Source organism: Gasterosteus aculeatus, chromosome 21 (assembly GCF_964276395.1).
Source record: "Gasterosteus aculeatus chromosome 21, fGasAcu3.hap1.1, whole genome shotgun sequence".
NCBI lineage: Eukaryota > Metazoa > Chordata > Actinopteri > Perciformes > Gasterosteidae > Gasterosteus > Gasterosteus aculeatus.
Window position 1 is genome coordinate 187888 of NC_135708.1, and position 12894 is coordinate 200781.

Here is a 12894-nt window from a genome sequence, read left to right on the forward strand (position 1 = left end):
GGAATCCACGGAGGAGGAGGAGGTCAGATCCAGCTAGACAAAGCATTTTACATTGTACTGGATACAATGTAATGTTTGTCTGATAGAAAAAACTGGGACTTGTTTCATGCTGTGAATCTCCCTGTTGACTAATTTGAGTATATGGAAAATAAATATATTGTGTATATATATCTTGAGACACAATATAATATTGTGTCTCAAGATATCACAGGATCCGTCCCAGATGGATCATCTTGTCAATAGTGCTACAGGCTCTTTGAGGGGGACGTTATTTCTCCTCTAGAAAGGAGAAAGGTTAATAGAATGAAGTTTGCTCTTTGGTATAACTCTCCAACCTGCAAGTCAAAGCAAACAGCATGAAAACTTTAAAAGAATCCAGGCTAGTTTGGCGAGATAGCCTTAAAGCAGGGGTCTCAAACTCAAAGCAGGTGCGGGCCAGACCATTACGGTTGACGAGGGGTGGCGGCGCGTCCGAACGCCAAGCGGTACAGTCGATGGAGGGGGGGGGGGGGCTACGCCAAACTCGGTACCCCGTGGCCGCTTGAGAAAGCCCTCCGTAATACAGGAGCAGCTGATTACTCATTAATGAAGGACAAATAAAAACAACCCCAGGGTACCTGCTTGGCTTCGCTCCCATCGACCTTGATCAGCTGATGAAAGTCTAAACTTTCTACCTGTCTCCTGGATCTGATTCCGACTAGGGTACTGAAAATGGTTTTACCCACAGTTGCCACGTCTTTACTGGATATTATAAATCTGTCTTTGTACCACAGTCCTTGAAGGTAGCTGTAATTAAACCTCTTCTTCAGAAACCATATCTTGCTCCAGAGCTGTTGGCTACAGACCTCTCTCTAACCTTCCCTTCCTTGAGAAATCAGTCTCAAATGAGTTGTGTGACTCTGCATGACAATTATTTATTTATTTAGAGTGCATCATAGCACAGAAACAGCACTGGTGAAAATTCTAAATAAACTTCAACTTCTGATCTCAAAAGCATCACACACAAACATCAACCTCATCACTTTGATGAGAAGCTAGCATTCTAAAGTGAAGTAGCAGCTGAGCTGGCAGTAGCTGGATCATCTATTATTCGTGTGTGACATGTGTCTGGCACCGTGTGTGGAGCAGTAGGGTACCACCACTTTGTTTTCAGCTTGAAACAAGCCAGGCCGGCAAGACTGGGTGCGTTTTTCATGCCCACTCTTTTAAGGGCCCTCTGCGGCTGCCCCAGTTACCATGCTTTTTGGGATTTTCTCTCTATAATTGAGCTCTCGGGTTTTCACCCCACATTCCGCAGACTTGCACAAAGCAGTGATTATTCCTGAGCAGCGGACGGGTGGTGGAGGTGGGGTTGGGGAGGGGGGTTTGAGTGAATGCCGTTACATTCTCATGAAGCCCATTGGCTGCTCACTCTTTCGCGGGTGCCTGACTGAACAGACACGGCTTGTTTGATACACACATCACAATGAGGGATGACTGAATTTACCAGAAGGATGAAGGCTGCAACGCCATCACAAAGAACATCTCCATGGCTCTTCATGGTCATTATCTAATCCAACAGCGAACATACTCAGCAAACGGAACACTATAGAAACTATTGAGTACACTGATGAAAAAAGCTGGGGGTTGTATGTGAAGTCTGACAACAGAAACCGTCCTCGACCTCTGCTAAATACACTTCTCAAGATGAAAGGAGAAAACTTTATCAGGGTATGGCATGAATTCAATTGCACTTCTCTGATAATGATCTGGGCAGGTAAGTAGCAGACGGGGTTGGTAATCTGTTTCAGCAGCATTGGTGTTAATGGAATTAACAACAGGTGCACTGGTTGATAGAACCCCCTTTTGCTGCAGTTACAGTGCAAGTCTTTGGGATTTGTCTCCACCAGCTTTGCACATCTGGAGATGTTCCTCCATTCTTCTTGGCAAAAAAGCTGAAGCTCAGTCAGATCGGATGGATGGAGACAGTCTGTGAACAGCAACTTTCAAATCGTGCCATAGATTCTCAACTGGATTGAGATGTGGGCTTTGACTGGGCCATTTTAAAACATGAACAGGCTTTGATCCAAACCTTTCCATTGTATCTCTGGCCGTATGTTTAGGGTCCTTGTCCTGCTGGAAGATGAACCTCCGCCCGTCTCAAGCTCATGCAGACTGCTTCCGGTTTTCTTCAAGGATGGTCCTGTTTTTGTCTCCATCCATCTTTCCCTCATTGTGACTAGTTTCCCTGTAGCTGCTGAAGAGAAGCCTCCCCACAGTGCGATGCCACCACCACCCTGTTTCCCTGTTGGGGTGGTGTGCTCAGGGTGACGGGTGGTGTCGGGTTTCCTCCGCGCATCGTTTCGCATTGAGGCCAAAAAGTTCCATTTGGTCTCCTCTGAGCAGAGCACCGTCTTCCACGTTTGCGGTGTCTCCCACATGGCTTGTGGACAACCCCGAACAGGACGTCTTCTGGTTTACTTTCAACAGCAGCTTTCCTCTTCCCACTCTTCCGTGAAGGACAGATATGTGGACACACGCTGACTTACTCAAACTATGTTATCAATGTAATATAACTTTGCACGCACACGTAACAGTAGTGTTTTGACAGCCTTCTAGAATTGAAGAAAATCTGAATTTATTCATAACATAGCATTTTCTTACCATTTGACAGTGGACTGTTTTATAAATACAGTTTAGGAATACAAGTGGAATGTTATGAAAATGTATCTGGTATAATGGAACAAGGAAGTTCATCGATATAGTCAGATTGGGTTTGGTCGACCACTTTCTGAGCAGCCACCATGCTCATCATAAAACACGTCTACTGATTAAATGTAGTAAAAACACCAGTAGCACAAAGTGGCAGGATAACCGTGTGAGGATGCAGAAACCACACAGAGCAGCAGCCTATTGCTGAATTAATATCACATGGACCATCAGTCCAGGAATAAAACCCTGGAATGCAGCAGCTTCACCTGATGCTGCACCATCGCGCCACAAAGTTAGCACTACGTAAGTGTTCCATCATGGAAACATCGTGGGGATTAAAATAAAACATTTCCATCACTGCACTTCATTATTCTATTCAGAGTGTAGGTAAAGAAGGAGAGCGCTGGTAGGCTTCAGGAGGAACTAGTGCGGCTCTGTGGTGTCGGTAATAAAAGACACTGGATAATACTGATTGGGAGCCGGAGCTCTCCACTAATAGTCAATGCGCTGATCGCTATATTGGGAGCTGTAGTCGTCATGGTAAGGTCCAGGGTACTCGTCCTCCTGGAACTCAGCCTGATAGTCACTGTCGCTGATCTCCGAGCCGTTGGTGCCGGTGCCGGTGCCCTGGCTGCCGTTGGCGTGGATGACCGGCTCGGTCGGGGGGGCGCAGTACTTGGGGTCGTAGACCTGTCGACCCAGACCGTACACACTCATGCCCCTCTGCGACGCCACCTTGTTGGTGCCCATTTGGAGGGAGATGGTGGAGTTGTCCAGTGGCTGCTGCGCCACCTTCTGGTCATAGATGTCTCTGCGGGTACCGGGGGCTGACATGCCCGCCTGCAGGAAGAACCAGGATGCAGCAGAAACATGAGCACATACACATATACTTACTTCCATGTACTGAATTTGGGGATTTCTTGAATAGACACAGCATTATGGGTGCGGTAGCCTGTCACCTGGCTGGCGCCTTTGTTGGTTCCCATCTGCAGGCTGATGGTGGTCTGGTCGTAGGGTTTGTCAGTCTGAGTCTTTGGATCATACAGATGTCTTCTGGTTCCATAGGCAGTCATTCCAGCCTGACTTGCACACTTGTTTGTCCCCATCTGAAAGCAAAAAATCAGCGATAGGACCTCAACAAATCCATTCCCATATCAGTCCAACTTGTTTAAAGGACCATGTCATTCTAAATGATGGCACTGACTGGGGTTATTTCTGTGGAACAAGCTACAAACTAAAGTGTGCCATCAGGTTCAAGTGTGGCTTGAAGAACCACTTCATCACCAGACATAGTTACCTGCAGTCCAATGACACACTGACCGGCCTTGATCTTCTCATGGTCAAAATGTCGAGCTTGTTTGTCTGCGTATTTCACCCCGATATCAATCTTTGTGTCCATACCTTTGGTCTTGGCCTGACAGAGAAGACAAGCTGGTCAACGGACGTTACATGTGTTTCCTATAGCATTAGAACATGTGTTCCTCAGTACACTATGAATGGTAAATGGACTGTACTTGTACAGCGCTTTAACACTACATGACACACACTGTAGTCGCAGCTACAGGAGCAAGCGTCTTGCCCAAGGACACGTCAACATGCGGGTTAGCAGGGCCTGGAATCGAAGCGCCAACCCTCTGATTGGGGGACGACCTCCCCACTCAATGACCCTCTGTACTCACCATGCTGGCCAGTGCGAGCAGCGTGGTCTGAACTTGAGTCATGTTCCCGTTTTCAAACAGGTCGTTGGCCTCAAAGATGTCATTGGGCTTCAGGCCGTAGGCCAGGATAGCTTTGATAAAATTACCAAGGTTTTCCAGCTGCAGAGAGCCACGGACAAAGGACAGTTAGTGAAAGGTCTAATCCAGCAGCTCCTGCACTCTTTCCAGTTCTCAGGTCTTACCTTGTGCCAGTTTAACTGGGAAAGGTTGATTTTCCTCACGGAACCAGTTTGCAGCTTGTTGATCAGTCTGAGTGGAAAAACACACACATCTATGAGAACGAAAAGGGGTCGACTGACAGACACAGAGACACAAAGTGTCTACATACTCGCAGAGGACGACGCCATCCTTCAAGCCCTTTTGGAAGTTCTCTCCAATAGACATTCCAGTGACCTCCTCGATCCAGAAGCGTAGCTCCTCCTCTCTTTGTGGGTCATATTTCTGAGCAATCTGAAAACAGAGTTATTTTTAATACAAGCAGCACTGGATTCAGCGCCTCTGTGCAGCAATGACAGGAAGTGAATGCGCTATTTATTACCTAGTAAATGTATATTTACATACCGCTGCTGGCCTGAATATGACCGTCCTTAATAGTTCACTAGATTATGGATGGCAGAGAGAGACTAATTCTCTAGTAGAAGTAGAACTATGTGTTGTCTGGCTTCAATAAATCTAGAAAAGTGCAACCAAAACAAGAACCAGCTTTGTTCTCCTCGTGGAGAACCTCAGTTACAGAAGATTCAGAAATGGGTTAAATCAGGGTGATTTGTATTTCTCACCTTTTCATTTACTTACACTACTCACAACATCAGAGTCTGACATCATCAGAAACTGCTTTCATTATTTTCGTGGAAGCATTGAAGCGATCTGGTGGTTTTAACGACAGCCCAAATGAGCACACGTCAGTGGTACTGACCCATAAGAATGCACAGTCCCAAGCACCACCAGGTGGCAACTCAATCACGGCAGGAGTACTAAGACGAGGGGGGGGGGGGGGCAGACACCTCTCTCTCGCCCCTTTTCACTTTACTACTACTACCCTTCCACCAGTAGCTCAGTTACTGGGTGTGGCTTAAAGGTAACATCTTGACCTTTAAGATGAACTACAGGTTCTCCTTTAAGGGACCTTCTGGAAGGCCGGCGCATTGTAAAAAAATGAGTCAACGCAAGGACACGCAAGGGACTCTCTCCTTGCGTCTCTCTGAAAACACAGAAGCATAAACTAGGCTTAAGGCCGTCCCACAGAGATGGCGCCCGCCGCCCGGTGCCTGGGTCACAGGCAGAAGGCCGTCCCACAGAGATGGCGCCCGCCGCCCGGTGCCTGGGTCACAGGCAGAAGGCCGTCCCACAGAGATGGCGCCCGCCGCCCGGTGCCTGGGTCACAGGCAGAAGGCCGTCCCACAGAGATGGCGCCCGCCGCCCGGGTCACAGGCTTAAGGCCGTCCCACAGAGATGGCGCCCGCCGCCCGGTGCCTGGGTCACAGGCAGAAGGCCGTCCCACAGAGATGGCGCCCGCCGCCCGGTGCCTGGGTCACAGGCAGAAGGCCGTCCCACAGAGATGGCGCCCGCCGCCCGGTGCCTGGGTCACAGGCAGAAGGCCGTCCCACAGAGATGGCGCCCGCCGCCCGGGTCACAGGCTTAAGGCCGTCCCACAGAGATGGCGCCCGCCGCCCGGTGCCTGGGTCACAGGCAGAAGGCCGTCCCACAGAGATGGCGCCCGCCGCCCGGTGCCTGGGTCACAGGCAGTGCCTCAAGTGAAAACAAAAGGCGCCGGGCGGGCAGGCGGGCATTGAAAATCCGGACGGTCCAGCCTAAATCCAGACGGCCCCCTAGTGTGTACCGACCCACTTGGAGCACTGGTCAGAAGTGATGATTGGCGGGGGTCCGTGTTCAGGAGCAAACGTTTGTCCCCATACTGCATTTCATCGTCAACAGGTCAAACCGTGCAGGTTAACGGTTTGTTTCGTCACAGCTGGTTATGACCTGCAGACCGTTACCAGGCAGGTAGACCGCCGTCTGTGAGGCAGCACAGACGGCGGTCTACCTGCGTACTGGCGTCTGCCTGTTATGCACCCAAAGGCTGCACAGCTGATTCACTAAGTATCTGTGCTTGCATTAGAACCCCCTCACCCCCCGCAGTGAGACCACCTAACTATCAGTTACCTTTGTCCCATTGAGCTCACTGCATAGTCACAGTGCAACATCCTGAACCGCCGATGGTCCGTACGGATCTGATCACACCACAGCCGGTCATCAGGGCCGCAAAGTTCAGTCCATTTAGCCTTTACTCAGAGATTTGAAACCAACTTTAAATCACTCTTCACTTATGGAGGCCCCCGCATGGAGGCCCCTGTATGGAGGCCCCCCCCATTACGGCCCCGCATGGAGGCCCCCCCCCATTAAGGCCCCGTATGGAGGCCCCCGCATGGAGGCCCCCCCCCATTAAGGCCCCTCATGGAGGCCCCCCCCCTTAAGGCCCCGCATGGAGGCCCCCGTATGGAGGCCCCCCCCTTAAGGCCCCGTATGGAGGCCCCCGTATGGAGGCCCCCCCCATTAAGGCCCCGTATGGAGGCCCCCCCCATTAAGGCCCCGTATGGAGGCCCCGTATGGAGGCCCCCCCCATTAAGGCCCCGTATGGAGGCCCCCCCCATTAAGGCCCCGCATGGAGGCCCCCCCCCTTAAGGCCCCGCATGGAGGCCCCCGTATGGAGGCCCCCCCCATTAAGGCCCCGTATGGAGGCCCCCCCCATTAAGGCCCCGTATGGAGGCCCCCCCCATTAAGGCCCCGTATGGAGGCCCCGTATGGAGGCCCCCCCCATTAAGGCCCCGCATGGAGGCCCCCCCCCTTAAGGCCCCGCATGGAGGCCCCCGTATGGAGGCCCCCCCCATTAAGGCCCCGTATGGAGGCCCCCCCCATTAAGGCCCCGTATGGAGGCCCCCGTATGGAGGCCCCCCCCATTAAGGCCCCGTATGGAGGCCCCCCTGGGCCAACAGTCTGTTGTATCATGCGACGCAAACACACAAATAGCTTCGGTCTTCAGCTGTGATGCGAAGCGCGAACAAAGAGGGACCAAAGGAAACCGGTTTCCAGCCCTGGGGGGCGCGGTGACGTCAGCAAGGCCGAACGTCCACAGGATTCATGAAGCTAAAAAAGTTCCCGTCCAGCGGGCCAAAGTTTGGACAACTTGCCCAAAGAGAAGGACGGGAGCCCCGCCGAGTCCGCACACCGCCCCCTTCTCATTCCGGGGGGGCGAGAGGCGCCTTTGTTACGGTGCGCGTGAGAGTGGAGGACACGAGGACACCACAGGCTTAGTGGACACTTACTTTGCTCCTCACTTCGGCGGACAGCCCGTAGGACGGGCCCTTGTTGAAGTGGCTCATTGCGGTGGATGCGCTCGACGAACCCGTCCGCTCCGAGTAGCTCCGAGTAGCTCCAAGTAGCTCCAAGTAGCTCCGAGTAGCTCCGAGTAGCTCCGAGTAGCTCCGAGTAGCTCCGAGTAGCTCCGAGTAGCTCCAAGTAGCTCCGAGTAGCTCCAAGTAGCTCCGAGTAGCTCCAAGTAGCTCCGAGTAGCTCCAAGTAGCTCCGAGCCGCCGGAGGAGAACTTTTCGGAAGCGGCGCAGCTCCGGTTCCTTCGACCCGCAGGGCAACGACGCGGTCCGGCTTCACGCGCAGCAGCAGGACCGACTGGGACCGCGCACGAGAGGCTCGGAACGCCGAAACCTCCTCCGATGATTGACTGACCTCAGCAGCCAATCAGAAGGGCCGACGCTGCTGCCCAGTCACATCTGCACGCGCGCACTGCTGGTCAGCAGTCTGAGAACAGCGTTCAACTGGCACGTAACCAGCAGTTTACCAACCAGTAACCAGTGAATAGGTGACACTAAACTAAACTTTAGCAATAAACTGAAAGCAACGGAGCGAACTAAGCCTTGAACGTCTCACTCACAAACCTCCGTCCTCAGCGTCATGTGGACACTATTGTGCTGCAGTTTGCCTTCACTGGACTTCTTCACTGGACTTAAACTGCAATACAATACTCGTGCAATGAGGAGGTTCAAAACGTGGCTGCTAACGATGGTAAAATATATTTTGGCTTGTATTGTCTATGTGTTCAAATGCTGTTAAACCTTTTCCAACATGTGGTGTTTCTTCAGGTTTATAAGCTATAAATAAAATGGGGTGGGGCCCATCTCCTTTCACTTTGGGACGCAGTCCATCACAGTGACTTGGACCAGATAGAACAAATTCAACACTCAAATATGGTCAGGCAGTCGTATTGGATCTATATTGACCGCTGACATTTAAACCAAGTTGAGCTCTCGGCCTGATTGATATTGAAGTTTGACTCTGCAGCACCGTCTGCACGTCCCTCACGCTGACGTTCTCTTCTTGGTTATTTTCCTCATGAGAAGGTGTGTCGCCCTCTGCGGCCTGTGTCACGACCTCTCGATGACTTTATTTCATTCCATAATTTATTGTAATTGTAAGTTATGATAGCTAACTCTGAACCCTAACAGCCTGTATACATGTATATAGCCAGCCTAATGTGAGCTGGATGTTGAAGCTAACATTACATCAGAGAGGTTAGCATTAGCTCCGGTACCCCTGTTCATAAGAAAGGAGCCAAGTAATTGGCATCCACAAAGCTACGGACTTGATACATTACTTTCCCTGCAAAAACAATCAATCTAAATGAAGTAAATACTGAAGTTGTTTTTCAAGTTAATGAGAATTTTCAAGTGAGAAACAGCAGGGCCGACTGATGATGATGAGGTGGATGAGGAGGGACAGCACATATTAAACGTGGGAACATTCCACTCACCTCCTCCTCTGCAGCGATGCCCAGTGAGACGTGCTGCAGGTGGAATTACTCTGCACTGGGCTTGTTGGGCTGCTTTAAAGTCCAGCAGAAGAAAGTCGTGTAAATATAGTGCACCTTAAGAGGAGGGATTTTGGACACCACCCTTGGAGTTCAGCTTCCTTGATAAATCACACTCATTTCTACATTTAAAATGTTTTACTATTTAGTCATCATTGTGCTCAAGCTGTCCAATGTCCAAATCAACATTGACTGGCTGGGAGGAGTTTCATTAGCTGTGCTTTTTGATGAACACTCGTAAGGCCGTGTTCACCCTTCGGGGACAAAGTCTCTGCAGAGACTCCTTCCCAATATATTCCAACACAGCTACACGAATACTGTGTAGTTTGTTGTTCATTCGTTTCATTTTGACATGGGTAACCGTAAAGAGAAACACATGAGGGCATCTCTCTGTGACTTGCCTTGGAGTTGTTTCACAGGTCACATGGTCACTGTTCTTGACCACGACCTGAAGACCCGTTCAATCCAGAGTTTAAAGTGTGAACACATCATCTCATTTTACGTTTCTTCTCTACAGATGATTTTGAGTTATTTGTTTCAGTTAAACAAATCGTCTCTTCCAATGACAATACACCAACACATGAAACCATAACCCTTTAACAAGCACCGACACATGAAACCATAACCCTTTAACACCAACACATGAAACCATAACCCTTTAACAAACACCAACACATGAAACCATAACCCTTTAACAAACACCAACACATGAAACCATAACCCTTTAACACCAACACATGAAACCATAACCCTTTAACAAACACCAACACATGAAACCATAACCCTTTAACACCAACACATGAAACCATAACCCTTTAACAAACACCAACACATGAAACCATAACCCTTTAACACCAACACATGGAACCATAACCCTTTCACAAACACCAACACATGAAACCATAACCCTTTAACAAACACCAACACATGAAACCATAACCCTTTAACACCAACACATGGAACCATAACCCTTTCACAAACACCAACACATGAAACCATAACCCTTTAACAAACACCGACACATGAAACAATAACCCTTTAACACCAACACATGAAACCATAACCCTTTAACAAACACCAACACATGAAACCATAACCCTTTAACACCAACACACAAAACCATAACCCTTTAACAAACACCAACACATGAAACCATAACCCTTTAACAAGCACCAACACATGAAACCATAACCCTTTAACAAACACCAACACATGAAACCATAACCCTTTAACAAACACCAACACATGAAACCATAACCCTTTAACACCAACACATGAAACCATGACCCTTAAACACCAACACATGAAACCATAACCCTTTAACAAACACCAACACATGAAACCATAACCCTTTAACAAACACCAACACATGAAACCATAACCCTTTAACAAACACCAACACATGAAACCATAACCCTTTAACAAGCACCAACACATGAAACCATAACCCTTTAACAAACACCAACACATGAAACCATAACCCTTTAACACCAACACATGAAACCATGACCCTTAAACACCAACACATGAAACCATAACCCTTTAACAAACACCAACACATGAAACCATAACCCTTTAACACCAACACATGAAACCATGACCCTTAAACACCAACACATGAAACCATAACCCTTTAACAAACACCAACACATGAAACCATAACCCTTTAACACCAACACATGAAACCATAACCCTTAAACACCAACACATGAAACCATAACCCTTTAACAAACACCAACACATGAAACCATAACCCTTTAACAAACACCAACACATGAAACCATAACCCTTTAACAAACACCAACACATGAAACTATAACCCTTAAACACCAACACATGAAACCATAACCCTTAAACACCAACACATGAAACCATAACCCTTTAACACCAACACATGAAACCATAACCCTTTAACAAACACCAACACATGAAACCATAACCCTTAAACACCAACACATGAAACCATAACCCTTAAACACCAACACATGAAACCATAACCCTTTAACAAACACCAACACATGAAACCATAACCCTTTAACAAACACCAACACATGAAACCATAACCCTTTAACAAACACCAACACATGAAACCATAACCCTTAAACAAACACCAACACATGAAACCATAACCCTTTAACACCAACACATGAAACCATAACCCTTTAACACCGACACATGAAACCATAACCCTTTAACAAACACCGACACATGAAACCATAACCCTTTAACAAACACCGACACATGAAACCATAACCCTTTAACAAACACCAACACATGAAACCATAACCCTTAAACAAACACCAACACATGAAACCATAACCCTTAAACAAACACCAACACATGAAACCATAACCCTTAAACAAACACCAACACATGAAACCATAACCCTTAAACAAACACCAACACATGAAACCATAACCCTTTAACAAACACCAACACATGAAACCATAACCCTTTAACAAACACCAACACATGAAACCATAACCCTTTAACAAACACCAACACATGAAACTATAACCCTTAAACACCAACACATGAAACCATAACCCTTAAACACCAACACATGAAACCATAACCCTTTAACACCAACACATGAAACCATAACCCTTTAACAAACACCAACACATGAAACCATAACCCTTAAACACCAACACATGAAACCATAACCCTTAAACACCAACACATGAAACCATAACCCTTTAACAAACACCAACACATGAAACCATAACCCTTTAACAAACACCAACACATGAAACCATAACCCTTTAACAAACACCAACACATGAAACCATAACCCTTAAACAAACACCAACACATGAAACCATAACCCTTTAACACCAACACATGAAACCATAACCCTTTAACACCGACACATGAAACCATAACCCTTTAACAAACACCGACACATGAAACCATAACCCTTTAACAAACACCGACACATGAAACCATAACCCTTTAACAAACACCAACACATGAAACCATAACCCTTAAACAAACACCAACACATGAAACCATAACCCTTAAACAAACACCAACACATGAAACCATAACCCTTAAACAAACACCAACACATGAAACCATAACCCTTAAACAAACACCAACACATGAAACCATAACCCTTAAACAAACACCAACACATGAAACCATAACCCTTAAACAAACACCAACACATGAAACCATAACCCTTAAACAAACACCAACACATGAAACCATAACCCTTTAACACCAACACATGAAACCATAACCCTTTAACAAACACCAACACATGAAACCATAACCCTTTAACAAACACCAACACATGAAACCATAACCCTTTAACAAACACCAACACATGAAACCATAACCCTTTAACAAACACCAACACATGAAACCATAACCCTTTAACAAACACCAACACATGAAACCATAACCCTTTAACAAACACCAACACATGAAACCATAACCCTTTAACACCAACACATGAAACCATAACCCTTTAACAAACACCAACACATGAAACCATAACCCTTAAACACCAACACATGAAACCATAACCCTTAAACACCAACACATGAAACCATAACCCTTTAACAAACACCAACACATGAAACCATAACCCTTTAACAC

The 12894-nt window shown here is 47.5% G+C and overlaps 1 protein-coding gene across 1 annotated transcript; it reads right to left on the bottom strand.

Annotated features, from left to right (window-relative positions):
* Nucleotides 1-2595: 2595 nt before the first annotated feature.
* cnn3a (calponin 3, acidic a) lies at nt 2596-9173 on the bottom strand. The gene is made up of 7 exons (XM_078096655.1): nt 7733-9173; nt 4738-4859; nt 4592-4658; nt 4371-4508; nt 3989-4105; nt 3651-3797; nt 2596-3531 (listed from the first exon to the last, which is right to left on the bottom strand). Exons 1-7 carry the CDS (start codon nt 7787-7789, stop codon nt 3184-3186), a joined length of 996 nt encoding a protein of 331 aa, XP_077952781.1. The 5' UTR covers nt 7790-9173; the 3' UTR covers nt 2596-3183.
* Nucleotides 9174-12894: the final 3721 nt, after the last annotated feature.